This window comes from Anas platyrhynchos, chromosome 2 (genome assembly GCF_047663525.1).
Source record: "Anas platyrhynchos isolate ZD024472 breed Pekin duck chromosome 2, IASCAAS_PekinDuck_T2T, whole genome shotgun sequence".
Lineage (NCBI taxonomy): Eukaryota > Metazoa > Chordata > Aves > Anseriformes > Anatidae > Anas > Anas platyrhynchos.
Genome location: NC_092588.1, coordinates 152,604,669 through 152,621,616, shown reverse-complemented (window position 1 = coordinate 152,621,616; position 16,948 = coordinate 152,604,669). Strand labels below are relative to the sequence as shown.

The following is a 16,948-nucleotide window of genomic DNA, read 5'->3' as shown; positions in this document are numbered from 1 at the left end:
AGGCATCAGAAGTGCACATGGCGGTGGGAGAGCAGTTGATCTGTTAGATTTTACCCTGCTTCCAAATTAAATGATAATTGCATTTCTCTTAGGACGTTCAGCTTGCATGAGTAGGCACTATCCAACAGAGCAGGTGGTACAAATACAGAAAGGCTTTCAGTTATTATTTCATTTCCCAGGTCTTGTGGATGACTCACCAGACTCAGATCAAGAGATGCAAGTTCTCTCTGTATTTCCTTACCATTGCTGAGTACTTAAAAAAAAAAAAAAAAAAAAAAAAAAAAAAGATATTTTTCTGCATCTTCCCTTTCTGCTTTTTGCTTGGCTTGTCTATTTAGACAAGAAGCTCTCAGAAAGACGATGACTAATGACAAACTGTTTTGAAAAGAACACCTGATTAAAAGCTGTTTAATGAAATGCACCTGGCCCTTGAACACAGCCCAGCTCCCATTGCTGTGTCCTACCTGGACAGAGTGAGGCAAACGGGCAGCACGTGATGGACAAGTACCAAGAGGGACAGGGGAAAACTAGATGTCTCCAGGAACATCTACCAGAACCTGGCTTGTGTGCCTGGTAGACACGAGTTTCCCAAGAGACTTCTCAAATGAGTACATTTATGAACTATACTAATTCAAAAACAAACAAACAAACAGACTATATAAATTTACAGCTACAAGTTGTGAAGGCTTAGAGCTACCACAGAGGTGCTTATTTGCCTATGTTTCTAATACAGGGTCCTGAAGCCAAGGAGACTGACAGCACATTTAGAGGACAGCTAATGCACAGACTGCTTGAGAAGCTGCTGTTTGTTAAATAAAGGAACGGATAATGTCTACAGAATAGGAGTGGCTGGTTCACAGAAGCCTTAGTGAGATATCTGCAGATACTTGGATTTGATGTTAGTGTTTTGCAGATATAAAAATGACATTTGATTACCTGTTATACTGTCGGGTTCAGGAATGAGTTCAGAAGTATCCATTACATCACATGACTGAGTCTGATCCCCTTCTTGTCTACAGAGAGTGCAGATGTAGTCCTTCAGCTGAGACTCCAATTCGCTACCTGGAAATCTGTCACATTCTATGTGAATCCACCTGGGGAGATTAATTTAGTGTGAAATGTGATTTTAGTAATAAAAAATATAAAACATATTGCTAAGAATCAGTTGAAAAATGGCATGGTTCTCCATTCCTCTGGGGAAATTAAAAAAAAAAAAATCAATCAATATTTTTCTAGAGGGAATTTTGAAAAAACAAAAATGATATGGATATGTTTGTATGTCAATTTAAACATGAAGACTGAAACTGTTGCTAAAGCCCATCAGAAAGCACAACATGTGTAGCAATATGAAGATGCTGCATAGCAAGGTACAAAGCACTGAATATGAAATAGTCTACATTCTTTAAGATGCCCAATAGCTTATTTTTTTAATTATTATTATTATTTTTTTTATTTCTGGCATAGGAAAAAACATGTAAAATGAAACAGAGAACACATGTAAACAGTCTTACATCAATATACATGTAAAAATTAAAATACCCTGCCTATAAAAATTAGGATGATGACCCTTCTTGTCTGTTTACTCATAAAATAGATGTAATCTAAGAAGCAACAGCAGCACATATTTCTCTTTACACCTCACTAGCCAGAAAGGGCAGATAACTGCCAATTACAACTTAGTTGCTATAATTAAAATAAGACTATCTAATATTGTCCATTGTATTTAGGGTTGGAATATCAAGCTGTTGTATGAAAACATACAACAGCATCATGCACCATCTATACCTTTCACAAAAATCCATGAAATGTCATACAGCTTTCTGTAAGCTTTAGGCATTTTGGTATCACTTAATAAAAATTAGGATTCTTACCTTTTGCACATGTGACAATGCAACATATCTTTCTGGAAGTCTTGGAGGCACAGTTTTTCACAGAAAGGACAGGATAAGTTGTCTTGCTGTTGGTAACAACTGTCACACACCAAACAATTATGGTGCCACTGACAGCTGGTTCGTGTGCCACACTCAGCACATACTCTACAGTTCTAGAGATCACAAGAATTCATTTGTTAGTTATGATATTTCACAATGTGATAGAACTGCCATTAACTGACATTTTTCTCTTCTGAATTAAACTAAAGAAAAATTCAATCTTTAACAATACTAATACGTTTTCCAGAATCTGGTAACAGAACATGGAGACACTGTGCAACTAACTGCAAGAAGAGTTTCCTTGAACTTCCCTTACCTGAGAAGAGCATTTCTTATCTATCTCCCCATGACTACCACAAATTGACCATGAAATTATAGATATATCTTGTGTATACTGATTTCCCTTGTTAACTCAAAACTGTATTTTTATTATTACTTACTCACAAAGTTATTGACAAAACAAGAAATTCACCCTGCCCTCCCCAAATCTACAATAACCCTGAGCTACAGAACTGCTCTTCTGGAAAGCACAAAGTGGTTGCATATAACAAGCCTTCGAGGATAGATTACATGCAGTACATTGCATAGGTTTTAGTTTACATGTGGTTTAGTTCATGAGATCAGCTGTCACTAAGCAGAGGTTATCCACTCCACTTGGATCCTATTCTTCCCTTCTCCCCTGTGGAGCCACATGGCTACACACAAGCCGGCTTTCTCCAGAAATTGCAAGCTATGTTACATGGTTAACACCCATCTGCAATACAGCTAGACAAGCATCATCTGGGTAGCAAAATTTGGCCAACTATAATGAAAAGGAATCATTCTTTCAACTTACTTTACATTTCCAACCATTTGTTGGTACAGAGTCCATAACTGGTTGTAGACAGAAAGTATGATAGCCTTTGTCGCATGTATCACACACCAGCATCTTGTTGTCTTCCCCAGAATGTCTAGAAACAACAAAAATAGCGGTATGAAAAAATTGTTGAAACAAGCCATAACTAAAATTCTGTTTAATGAGAAGTCTAACCAGAAAGGCAGATAGCTGAGCACATGAGAACATATCAACACCACTTATAAATGCCTTCAAAGAGGATACCCTTAAGTTCACATTTAAGTATGAATTAAGTCGCCATGCTTACTTTGTAAAGTGCTGTCAGGGCTGTGGCAGCCAGACTTCTAGAAATCTGCCCGTTTTCATTTAAACAAGTGTAGGCAGATTTAATAGCATTTCTGTACTGAAATCAGTTCAAAAATTTGCTGTCAGCTGTGTGTGATCAGGGAACAATCTTCTTTAAAGTGAGTTGATCTGAATGTTGGCAGACAGTGAGTGTTCTCAGAAAACAACACAGCACGGACTGATCAGGTATGTGAGGCAGCTGCAAAGTGGCATTTTCCCTTCATACTGTCCAGCTGATCTGACTGAAGCTGAACAAAATTCTTATCTTTTCTGTTAAACCCTTAAAGAAAGCAAGTGAGCAAAGAACCTTACACTGCCCATCAGATTAGGTTTTACGAGAACAAGTGCACAAGCGGTCACAGTTTTCTAAGTGGCAACAATCATGCTTTGCTGTCTCAGCACTTGTTTGGCGTAACAATTCAATCGTGGTCACTCGTATTACTTCTTTTCATTTGCTCAGCGAAGCCTTAGGATTGTTTTCAGAATGACTTGTTATCTGCCTCTGAAAGATACTACGGAACAGCAGGGATGGCCTGTTGCAGGGGAGCTACACCGTAATTGGTACACGCACTGCTGAAATGTCAGCTGAACAAGAACCCAGGTTCCCAGACAGGAGAAGTGCTACAGTAAACTGATTTGTTAATTTAGTAAATTTGACCAAATTCCTCCTGCATAAAAGGATGATGAAATCACAAGCTTTTGCAGCTTTCTTGAACCTGCCAAGTTGAAAATAACCCTGGGGGTAGAAGGTGCAGAAAATCCAGCTCGGCTTTTAGAAGACAGATGCCAACACAAGGATCTGACCAGTTACTTCAATTAATATAACATCATAACACGTACCAGGGCAATGATCTACAACTTTTTGATAAAAAGAACTCTTAATAAAATATATGTTTTAAAATCACAGTAAATCTAAGAACCTTCTCCCCTTGTGTCACAGGAGTCTTACTTACTTGCAGTTCTGGCACACTTTGCAATCAGGACACTGCCAACCTGCTCGTTTTAAAGGTGTAACTTGTATGTCTAGGCACATCCCATGGTAGTGCTGGCCACAGGTAGTACAAAAAAGTTGATCTAAGAGGTCTCCAGGGCTGTCGCACACCGCACAATTTGCTTCTTCCTTTGCTACAAAGAAATCATTTTGCCAATTATTATTTCATTTGAAATTATGAACAATTTACAAGAAAATTTTCAGTGGTTTTTATAGATACAAAACTTGATAATTCTTATGAAATTGGAACTGTATTAATATACTTAGTAACCACTCCTTTCATTTAGTCTTCTGATATACTCAACTGATCTTCTCATAACAGAAATACATTCATTTTAAACCTTAATAAAAGTCTCAGCAAAACAAATAGGTTTACAGGTTTAGGTCCATTTCTTATCTGGAACAAGTACAAATAAAGCTCCTAGCAGAATAAAACTATTATTTATCTGAGGTGTTTGCAACATGGTTGCTCTAACTTGAGCTAAGGCAAGCAAGCCTATCAGTATGAACTAAAAACTGCCAAAAGACAAGCATTTGAGTGAACCCTTCCACATTGTTATTACAATATATATTTATATATATATACATACTAACTTTGCTGTGCACCACTTTCAGTTTTTTAAAAAAACAGGAGTGTGAGCATGCATCTTGCTCATGCCTGAACACACAAATTCTTGGGGGTTCACACACTAGAAAAATAGGTCTAAACCAATGTATTCATTCAGCTGGTCCTACCACACATCAGTTTTTATAAAACCTTTAAATACAGAATTCTGGTAACTTTATCTATGTCAAGAGAAAAAAAAAAGTAATAATCTTATGGCACTCTAATGCCTCCATGTCTGAATTGAAAATATGACATTAAGGAAGACAGAATGCTTTCCGTGACTTGTAAGACAGATGCTTTGTCCTACCTATAAATGTGAGGCCTCTACAAATAAATCCCATTTACCTCTGTTAAATAGCAGTTCCACTGCTCAACTCTCTGGAGATTACACTTGCATTAAGCATGCTCAACTTCTCATGGCTGCTAAAACAGAGGTGGTTCACCAGAGTTATCTTGCATAGTGACTGAATTTGCCCTATCCTAACGCTTCAGGGATCAGGTCTTTTCCTGCAACTGTTCCTCCAAACAACTGGGGTCACAGTGGTTTGCACTGAGGAGCAGGGAGTCTCCCTCCCGTGCTCCCAATGCTCCCTCTGCTGGCCCCAGTTACAAACCAGAAGGGAAACCTGCACCTGAAGGCAGCTACAGGGCAAGAAGAGGCCTGGGTTGAGACAGAACTGGTCTATCTTCTGCCAGTTTTTAAATTTGTACATGTTTCACCTTGCAATTTTAATATTGGACTCATGTTCTCTGAGTCCACTTGTATATATCTGTATATACATAGATATAGATATGTATCTGTAGATATAGATACATAGTGTATATATAATAAAAACGCGTGTATTAGGTCTTCTTATACTTCATTATGAAGTCAGGAACCTTGAAATTTCTACAGTACCAGCTCCTAAGATCAATACTTCTTTTTCCATTCATTCTTAGTTGAATCAATTTAAGATCTGAGTATTCGCTCAGACTAGAGACGGGGAAAAAGCAGAATTCTGTTCTTCCCTCTACATAATACATAAATTTACCTTTTTAATGGAATAAAAAGGTAAATATTCATAATTTTAATTTACTTTCAGTACTGGTTATTATATTTGCCCCATGAATTATACTAGGAAGGCAAAAATGCAGAATTGTACAAGACATTCAATAAACTGGAAACAACCTAGCCTGACGGGAAGGAAACCATAGGCAAGTATGAGCAAAATGTGGTCAGTAAATGTGTTTTGTTCTTTGTATTTCTAACAATCTGCGGTGACTGAGGATGTGCCTCACCTGAGCAGACGACACTTACCCTAGTTTGGGATTTTCAACTCCCTGAGACATGATTAACTGCATAAGGAGGTTTTAGACCTGGGCTACGTTACCTGGCTGTGGGCAGAGGCAGCACTAACGCGTCCTGCTCAGTGAAGACTCCAGGTGAGGGTGGGCAGGCCAGACTTAAGAACAAGGAAAACTGATCCTTCTGCAAATTTCAGCTCTAAAGCACCCATGGCTGCAGAGTGCTCTCAGCATCTGGTGGCTGAGGCACAAAAAGCTCATGAGGCCAGCAGAGGAGAGCTCGAGAGCTCTCCCACCTACCTCCCAGCACAGCAGGGCAAGAGATAGCAAGGGGCACGGAGTCAGCTCAGCTACAACTCGCTCACTCCTTCTCCCTCCTCCTGCAAGCAGCATCTCCTCTGTGTCTCCCTTCCACACGATGAAACTCACATTGTTTTGGCTGCCCTCACCTGCGACACACAGCACTGCTCAGCCCACTTTGGGTAAGAAGAAATAAAAGAAGAGTGGGTAGAACAAATCTGACATGAGGGGATGAAAAACAAACCAGGACTTCTGAGGACAGAATTAATTACTTCTCAAGATACAGGAGGATGTGAGTGCTTGGAACAGTTGCTAGCATCACAGGAACACTCTACAGACATCACTTTTAAAATTCAAGTCTCCCACAAGATGGATGTTAAGACTACAGGGTTCCTGTGCTGTGAACCGTTTCCAAACTTGCAAAAATACAAACTGGGTAAGAAGTATGGTCTCTGTATTCCAGAATCACCATCTGGTTGAGGTAGGAAGGGACCACTGGAAACCATCTGGTCCAACCCCCTTGCTTAAGCAGGGCCACCTAGAGCCACTTGCCCAGGCCCGTGTCCAGACAGACTTTGAAACTCTCCAAGAAGGGAGACTCCACAACCTCTCTGGGCAACCTCTGCACAGTCACCTTCCTGAGGTGAAGTAAAGGCGTGCTTCCTGATGTTCAGACAGAACCTCCCGTGTTCCAGTTTGTGCTCATTGCCTCTTGTCCTGGCACTAGGCACCACCGAAAAAAGCCTGCCTCCAACCTCTTTGCACATTACCTTCAGGTATTTCCATACACAGATAAGGTCTCCCCAAGTCTTCTCTTCTCCAGGCTGAACAGTCCAAGCTTTCTCAGCCTTTCCTCATAACAGCAGTGCTCCAATCCCTTATTCGTCTCCATGTTCCTTCGCTGGACTCTCCAGTAGGTCCATGGCTTGTACCGAGGAGTCCAGAAGTGATCACCACAGCCCAGGTGTGGCCTTATCAGTGCTGAGCAGAAGGGAAGGATCACCTCCCTCAACTTGCTGGCAATACTTTGCTTAATACAGCCCACAATACCGTTAATCTTCTTTGTAGCCAGGGCACAACTGCTGGCTCGTGTTCAACTTGGTGTCCACCGGGATCCCCAGATCCTTTTTCTGCCAAGCTGGGTGGCCCCCAGCACGTCCTTGTGCCTGGGGTTGCTCCTCCACAGGTACAGGACTTCGCACTTCTCCTTGCTGAACTTCATGAGGTTCCTGTCAGCAGATTTCTTCAGCTCCTCCAGGTCCTGATGCTGACCAGCCAGTAGTTCCCTCGGTCCTTCTGCCTGTCCTTCTTGAAGACAGGTCTGACATTTGCTTTCCTCCAGTTTTCAGGTACTTGTACCAGTCACCATGACTGATCAAAGATCAGGGAGCACCCTCTCAGTGGTATCTGCCCCTTCCCTCAGGGCTCTGGGGTGCATCCCATGAGGGCCCAAGGACCCCTATTTGCTTATGTATTCCCTGACCCCATCCCATTCTATCAAAGGTACACCTCTTTGGCCCAGCCTTTCCCCTCATCTTTGGGACCTGAGAACCATAAAGGCACTCCCATACCTTCCCTTCCTCTCCTCTGTTAAAGCTACCGTTTGAATAAATAACACTAAATGGAAAAAGAAAACTTCAAACATATTTGAATGAATTACATTTCCAAGTTTGAATGTAACAGCACCAAACAAAGCTTCCCTTACAAGACGCACAGACAAGGCAACAAGACTACACTGCAGCACACCTGTGATCAGCAGTCAAGTACCCTGCCTGCAGTGGAGAGCCTTTAATCCTATGAGAATCTGTGAAGTACAGCATAAGCTGGTTTGCAAACAAGCTCTTAGGATGTACAACAACTGGAATGCAAATATTTTTTTTAACATCTCTGAGAAATACATCCTATTAGTCTGTTTCAGGAAATATCAAAGTACTCTGAACCTCCACAACTATGCTTCTACTTTTAAGAGACATTCAAATGCATACTCTGAATACATTTTTGAAATAAAAAATTAATAATGGCTTTTAAAAATAAAATCAACTTCTAGAAATAAAACAGACTTCATATATATGACATACACTCTCAATCCTGTGTGTAACAAGCACTTCAATGAAACCTTTTACTCGTAGACTCCACTGACATCAATCACATGCTGAAATTCAGCTTGCTCAAGCGAATTTAGGCATCTTACAGGATACTCTATGCTTCTGGAGTGGGTTCTCAGCTAAGGAAAACCAACCACACCTTAAATATGGAATTGCTAAATCTCCAGCTGATACAAATCCCATCATTTGAACCGAGTATACTTACATCTTTCAGGAGCCTGATCAATGTGGTCTGGACAAAGAAGGGACAAGTTACTGAAATCCTGAAACGTGCCTGCTCCAGCAGCACAGGGGTAATGGTACATCTGGGTACATTTCTCTTCACAGCATTTGATAGTGGCTCCAAGGTGCTTACAATATGCACATCTCTGAAAAATAAACACACAAAGCATTCAAAACCTAGTTTTTTTTGGCATTTTTTCAGCCAGGTCTGTTACCCACCTCACCGACCACACAGGCACTAAGGCCAACGGAAGGGAGTGAATAACTGAAGAAAAGAAAACAAGCAGCTGGGATTGCGCCTTTCAATGGCTCTCTCTGAACTTTCCTACTTAAAATGTTCAGCAAAACCCACCCTAAACATGCCCTGATGACTGAGGTTCTTCTTGTCACCGAAGAGCACTTTTTCTTCTATTTGTTACCTAACTTTAGTGATGTTTTCAGTAGGGAGGCTTGGACACTGAGTAACAAAGGCAGACCATCCCGTGCTGTCAATAGGCTGTAACGAAAACCCACGCAGTTCTGCATGTTGTAATGTAAAACCGTAGGGGCTGTAATCAGAACCGCGACTGGCAATGAAATATTATGTTCTATTGAAAACCTTAATGACATCATACGACTATTCTCTCTGGGATGATAAGGCAGTAAATAATCCAGGACTTTCTTGTCGTCTCTCGTTTCAATGCTACGCAAATATCAGTCACATCTGTAAAGAAATCATTTCCCATAAAGCAGCATCCAATAACCCTCCCCCTCGTTAGTCAGGAGGGACCAGAGTCCATCAGCCTGCTTATAAAACATCACCCACACCTTTCTGATTCGGTTAATCAGTTTTTACTTTCTTGGATTTATTACAGTCCCCGAAGCACCGTAACAAGCTTTTGCACTTTTTCACCAAGGCAACACTTACTTTTTAAGGATAGAGCTCGGCACTGTGAGATTCAGAGCAAATTTAAGAAAAAAAACAGGTCAGTGGCTCACGGGAAGGCATACATAATGTAAAGCACCAGCTGAGCTCAGGGACTCTCATTTTTCTTCATAAAAATATAGACCTTAATGCTAACACTGCCGTGTTCGACTGCTAGCCCCAGTGTCAAGTAACACCCAGATATGAAAACACACCAAAGCAAGAAGTTCCTCGCTGCCTCTGCTTAAGTCTTAGAACCCAGAAAATATTTATTACCATCATTCTTCTGTTATTCAAAGTCTAGCACGAAACTGGGCATGAAATAGTGCTATTATGAGCCCACAGATATCAAAACCGACCCACACAAAAGCCCAAGTCACAAAGCTGGCTGCGTTAACCGCTGAGGTGGCATCCCTAAAACCAGGCGAAACTCACGTCTTTAGCAGAGCATCACAAGTCACCCACAAGGCAAAGACAATACTGGCTTATTACCTACTGAGGACACGATAAGCACCCTTTTGCATGGAGTTTCTGAAGCAGGTGAAGAAGCTAACACTGGTAATTAAGTTTAAGGGCTGCCAACAAAACCGAAGTAAAGCAAAGAACTCATCTTAGGAAACTGTATTTACTGAGCTGAGGATGCTGTACAAGGTAAATCATAAAATTCAGCTGTGAGGTAACAAAAATACACCCCAAAGCCTTCAACTTCATGAACCTCAACTGCACAATAAACTGCACACAACCCAGAGCGTAATTTTGTCCTTGTGGCTCCTGCAGCCTACTGAGATGGCCCACACTAAGCCAAGTCCCGACTCTTAGAGGCAGGCCACCAACTTTTCAAAGACATTACTCAAGAAGAAAACGTTAGGAAAAGGAACCTAGGAGGGGCAAATGTCCTAAAAGATGTTCCCCAAGACAATACTCAACAAAGCATCCATTAGGTCCAATTCCTTAAAAATTTATCTAATGGGAAATTAAAGTCATGGAAGAATTGCAAGCACTCAAAGACTCAAACATCCTAAAAACTGGAAATAATGAAGATGGATTAAAGAGTAATATTAAAAATATTTTAAGATGTTACATCTGGTTTTCAAAACCAACAATCAACAATGGTACATAACAACAAAAACAGAATACTTTTTTTCCAAATGCTGTGTGACTGACTGACGGAATTATTAGAACGGAGCAAAATATAGGATTAATGCAAAGCCTCGAAGAATGTTGATGTTGATTTAAAGAATCATGTAAAGATGCTGGAAGAAAAATGGAAGCCCAAATTACATTTAATTGAACCCTTCAAACCCATCTGCTAAACTGCACTGGCAATGAAAAGCATTTGGCAGCTAAGTGAAACACACACTTTAAAAACAATGTGGTGTATATCATCTGAAGCAAATAAAAAGCACAGAATATCAACATTTGCTGAATTTATAAGACAGATAAAGCAGTCTGAAGAAATAAATGCCCAAAGGGATTTTTTTTTTGGCAACAGCTGCTGATGAGAAGATTTACTTTTCCAGCAGAAGCCAACGTTGCTCTGCAAAAAGGCCCCCGTGACCCTAGGGGAGCAGCGTGCAGCCGGTACGACCGACTGACTGCCCAGCTGAAAGTGAGCATGTGAACAGCAGAAGAATATTAATTAAAAAAAATATAAAAGTTCTGCTAAACAAAGATCAGCAACCAATGCTACCTTATTATGCTATTGGTAAAATATGGCATCAGGATAGTCAGAGGTGAAAGGAAGGCACAAATCCCACTTTTGATCAAATACAGTAAAAAAAAAAAGTGTCTTCAGCACCCCAGGAGGCCAGTAAGAGAGGACACGCCAGGATGGAGTTCTGTTAGCATGAACACAAGATATGCTGTTACGTGGAAGGGGTGGGAGCTGGATCCAAGCATTCAAAGGGTAGGTATACAAAAACATCAAGCTGTTAAAGCAAGACAAACACCGTTTTGTGCACGGATGTAATCATTTTACAGCCCTGTTCTACAGAAAAAAAGACTTTACCAGGTGTCACAAAGCTAGAGAGGCAGTTCCTTACTTATTTGGATAACATTTAATAACATGAATGTCGTTAAAGCAGCATTTTCCTCTTCAAAAAGTCCTTCATTGGTTACCAATTGTTTTCTTCAGCAAGCTCCTAGTGCATTCACCCGTGGCAAGAAGGCTCTCATCCCACCCATGCTTCTGCTGCTTCCTATTTTTGTAATTTCCATCACTTAGAACTGTCCACACCTTCTACTTGGTCCTTCACACCTTCTTCTATAACATCTGATTTTTCAGATAGACATGAAAGGAGCTCATTTTCTAAAGCAAATGGCTATGTGCTTTTTCAAACTTCGTTTTAAAATTCCCTTTATTCACTAATCCAGTTGGATAAACACGACGTTGTCACACAAACAGAGTGAAAGAGACAGAGCTAAGTGAATTAGCAGAAAACCAGAAATCCCAACTGATCCATCACCTACAGGAGAACATCCTCCAGCAAGTACAGTAACAGAACCCACAGAAATGCTCTGCACAACTCACACCAACCTGCTGGAATCCTAGCTGCACTGAAATCAAGGGAACAAAAAGGTTGGCGCTGCCTGTGGCTTGGAAACTCAGCTCAACATCCTAATTTGCTACCGGCTTTCAAGGGAACACAAGGCCAAACTGGAAAACTGAGACAAGAGAAACAGCTCGCTCTTCCCTCCTTTCTAACCTTCCTACATTAAAAATAAAATAAAATCAACCAAAGATTTATTCCAAGTTTACATCAACCTTTCGGCTGCTCCACATCTGGAGGCATATTCCAAAATTCTGAAGAAAAGGCATCTGCATTTATGGTAATTTAAGACTACCCAGATAGTACCATGAACAAATCAGAGGTCGTATTTTATCATGGTTTTATTTGTCCTTAGAATTACTTTATAGTATTATTGTCTCGGCAAATGGGCAAGTAACAACTCTTGGGAGGCAGACATTAAATAAAGGCTAAAATATGGACTTTGATTACAAACCCAGTTGCGACCTGATTAGTAGAGTTAAATATTAGCATTAGGTATCGCAAAAAATTTTTAAGCAAAATGACAAAACATTTGCATTACAAACTTATTTAGTTTTAAAAAGGTCAGCTGACAGAACCTGCGATAACAATAAGCAATTTTTATTATAATATACAGCGTATCCAAACATGCACCAAGCCATCTGTCCTTAATTAAACAATTTAACGTACTACCAGTAAGAGCAAATTTCAAACTTGGCTCTCAAAACCTATCATAAAAGCCTGGAACTAATGAGAAGAAGTGGACATTAACATCCTGTCATTAATGAGACCTCAACAAAACTTTAACGTAAACAGGGATTAATAAAATAGGTTTTCTGTTAGTTCTGGTAATCTTCATTGATTACCATTATTCTATGACCCAGAAAAAAAATAAACACATTGCTCATGGATCCTAATCACCATTAGCACCTCCAAAGTCAAACTCCACTGTTTGAAGTACCATAAAGTGTTTCCCAGCACAATGCAGTAAGTGGTACCAGAAACAGGACAAAGATTTTGAGTTTTCCACTGGACCCCTGGTTAGAAAAGGTACTCAATTACGCATGTTTCCCAAAGTACCAAATTACCTTCTAATTTCTGTATTTTGTAACTATGCCACAGATTTGGAAATGACTGAAATGTGTAACAAGCAGCTCCATCAGAGATCAGTTGGATTTGATCCTCAACATAAACCAACATTGAAGGAATTAAACTTCAGGTTTTTATCCTACAACCGTAACCTAAAATGTCCTTAACACAGACAGCACGCATTAAAACCTTACTATAGTGCCCGCTTCAAACACTCAGAAGTTTGGCAAAACAAAAATGGTAACTGTACAAATAACCAGGTTTTGCTCTAAAACGTGAAAAACGATGGACGAACAGAAGAGCTGCAATTTGGCCAAGCTCAACATGACTGGAAGATGTCTAATGCAGAATTCTCAACTTGATGCTCCATCTATAATTAATCTGCTCAGTGTTTGTACAGGAATAAGCACAACAAGTGCAAAGATACCTATGACGACGTATCTACTGCTGGAGACTCTTAAATGCAATCAGAGCAGACAGATGTCACTTCAAGTGTGGAGATTTCAGGCTGTCTTCACCTGACTGCTGTGTTTCTCCTTCCCCCTAAGTCGATTCCCTTTTTTTTTTTCACCTTTATAGAAAATTACATTAAATAAATGGTGTTGATATCAATGCATATGCAAATCGAAACAGTATTTATGTTTAGCTGGGATTTTTTGGTAATGGTTGTAATAGGTTAACAACCTGTAAAAGGCGAGTTAGTTGAGGAGAGTATTCCTTGCTCGATAACCAAAACTGATGGACAAAGACATGCAAACCTCACGGCACGCGATTCCTTTTCTATATATTCAGAAACAATCCCAAACCCTGACTATTCAGAAGGTTTACAGTAGGGTTTGTGTGCTCTGACATTGTATTCTCCCCACCAGTTGGTTGTTAACTGCATGCCATTTCCTCTATGGACTCTGCCTTTGCTGCTTTTTTCACACTTTGGGGAAGAAAAGCAGTTTTTTTATTCACCTCTTTGCTTTCTATAGGATTTAGGATAATGTAAATGTTTTGAGTGAGTCTAAACTTCCTCCATCTAATAACCAACTACCCCTCAATTCTCATCTAATACCCACTGTGTGACAGTAGGGCACACGAGCCTGTTGTTTAGTTAGCATGTCAACAACGGGAAGGTCAGTGATGTTTAAGGGGATTTTAATTGTGATTATTAGGCTTCAGCATCCGCAACTCCAGGACAAACAAGGCAGGAACAGAAATCATCAGTCTGGGTTTAGCACTGCTTTTTGGCAGGCTCAGACAACAGACTATTGTACCGGTTCCATTTGATTCGTGCTTGGAAGGTCTTAAGAAGTACACGTAGACATTTCTTCTTGCTGGCAGAGCACAGTCTGAAACACGAATTGTTGGAGGCTTGAAAAAAACAATCAGGGAAAACACTGCTACATGCTTGCTGTTTGATGATCGTCTTCTCTATCCAGAACTGTCTGGCCAAGCAGAACTCCTATGATCCTAAATCATACATAAATACTGAAGGGCCACTTTCATAACATTGGGCACTCTCCAGGTTACACCTGTGCTACACAATCTCTGTCACTGCAGCGTGGCTGGCACTACTATATATGCAGAAAGATTTAACAGGAACTCAGTGACACGGGGAATTTCCTCCTGGTGCACTTGCATGGCTTTTCCCAGTGACGTAAGGCCTGAGATGAAGACATCTCAACTTCAGCATCTCATTTTTTCGCCTGTACAGAAGCCAAATGCTTGCACTCCCACCACACTTAATAGAGACTTGTTACATACAAAGCTGTCCATATAAACCCTGTTCTGGTCTTATAAATTTTGTGACTGATAAAAAGTTGGGCTAATTCATCTACACACATCTAAATTCGCTTCAATACTTTTGCAGCCCTTAGTCAAAACTTTGAAGCCACTTCTGAGGATAGAAAAGTCAGTAGGAAAACCATTCTGCTCATCTTACAAACAACTTCACTGGCAGACCCTGCAACTTGGTAGGACAGATATTTTAGCACAGGGGATGCAACTTGTGCCCTTACTGTGCAGATCCACCCAGAAGTCTGTCCGTGACGATCCCAGAGGAATCTGCTCTTGTTGACATTTACTGATCCTCTCGGGTTTCTAGCACCGACCACACCACGTGTACCTTCTGCAAAGACTGCTGCAGCACAGCCAAGATTACAGCAGGGAGGTCTGTAATAAATACTCTAAGCCTGACCACAATAAGCCAACTGGAATGGGAAGCAGACATCCTTAAGGCTCTTGATACTCCTGTCTCTTAAGCGGTTTGGGGAATGAGAGCATCCAGCACACACGCAGATATGGGTCAGCGGGACAAAAGGGCCTACAAGGAGCCAAGGAGTCTGATGAGAGTGGAAGGAGAGAAACCAGGGAAGCTGAGGAGGGGCAGGGATGGCACTTCAGGCGTCAGTTGACTAAAACTGAGCGCTAAAATTGGATGAAGAGCCAAGGACGTGGAAGTGCTGTGAAATGGTGGAGAGATCTCAAAAAGAACCTGGGAACAAGGGAACAGAGACGTGAAGGAGATGGGACACAGGAGGAACAAAGGGTGGAAGTGACTAGAAAACCAACCTGGTTAAGAGTCAGAAGTGAGAGGCAACTGAAACTGCAAGAAGGAAAAGAGCAGTCCTCCGACCCCTAGCACTGCATCATTGTCATGTTCTCTGCCAGCGGAGGTCTGCACGTAACTGTAAAGGTTTTAAACCTGCACTTTGGGAAGGTTATCTTCTTTTCCCTAATGGTCAGGCAGCTACAGAGAAACCCACATGCACAGAGACAAAGCAATACATGGGTACACACACGCACAACTAAGTATGCCCACTAAAACACAAGGACTGCAGACCAAACTGAAGGATGACCTGCAGGACAGTTCTATCAACACCTCCCTCGTAGGGCTCCTTTATGACACCGGGCAAGTAACGAAACCAAGTTTTCCAGAAGGGTTTTTTAGTCCTTAATCCAACTTTTGAGTTTTTATTTTCTCCCTGAAAATACAGCCTTCATTTCTACTTAGACTGTGTGCTCGCAGCTCCGGAGTTCAGGAAGAGCTGCAGCATCAGCGCAGCTTTCTGAGCAAGTCGGAGCATTTTCAGAACTCAAGCTCCCAAACGTGCCATCCAATTTAAGTAAAAAGCAAAACAAGACAACTTCTCTTGAGGAAAATGGAGCACAAGATGCGTAAAAAGGCATAAATCTGCTCTTTGGAAAAATTCACACTCGAGTTCCTCACGTGTTTATTACAGTAGAAGTATCACAGGAAAACTCCCATGGAAATAAGTCATTTCAGTAGCATTTCAGTAGTCTACATAGCTACACACTGAACAACAAAAAGTGTAATATTAAAGATTTTTTTTTCCTAAGACAGTAATGTCCAGCCTGTGGGCTGAACTAGGCGCTGGCTGTTCTGCATGTGATCAGACAATTACAGAGTGCGTAATGAGGGGGTTGCACAGAGGATATTAATTGTGTACAGACAACCTGTCTTCCTGCGTGTCCCAACATTGTATTTTTGATTTCCTAGCCTTAATAACGCCGTCTCTTAACAAAGGTTTTGTAGCTGTGTTAGCTCAGATTAAAAGAAAGTTACTGTCAGCAAAAGCCACTCTGTATACCCAGCGATCCACCTAATTTACAAGGTAATGGTAGGGATGCAGTGACAAGGAACTCTGGATTATGTACGCACACAAAAAAATACAAGAATTTCCTGCCTTTAATACCTTCCTCATTAGTGAGCACCTCCTTAGTATTCCTTCCCCACTGACTGCAATCAGTACCTTATTGTTCATAATTCCTATTTCCTTGGCTGTTCCTAAATTGCGC

The 16,948-nt window shown here is 40.9% G+C and overlaps 1 protein-coding gene across 14 annotated transcripts in view; it reads right to left on the bottom strand.

The window, feature by feature from the left end:
* Positions 1-16,948, bottom strand: part of KMT2C (lysine methyltransferase 2C) — a 195,964-nt gene that overhangs the window by 87,195 nt on the left and 91,821 nt on the right. For all 14 annotated transcript variants that reach the window (XM_072033849.1, XM_072033848.1, XM_072033844.1 and 11 more), the window contains 5 exons: positions 8,604-8,766; positions 4,065-4,236; positions 2,767-2,881; positions 1,872-2,044; positions 937-1,094 (listed from right to left, as the gene is read on the bottom strand). In XM_072033849.1, coding sequence (XP_071889950.1) covers positions 937-1,094; positions 1,872-2,044; positions 2,767-2,881; positions 4,065-4,236; positions 8,604-8,766 — 781 coding nt within the window. The remainder of the gene's footprint in view (positions 1-936; positions 1,095-1,871; positions 2,045-2,766; positions 2,882-4,064; positions 4,237-8,603; positions 8,767-16,948) is intronic.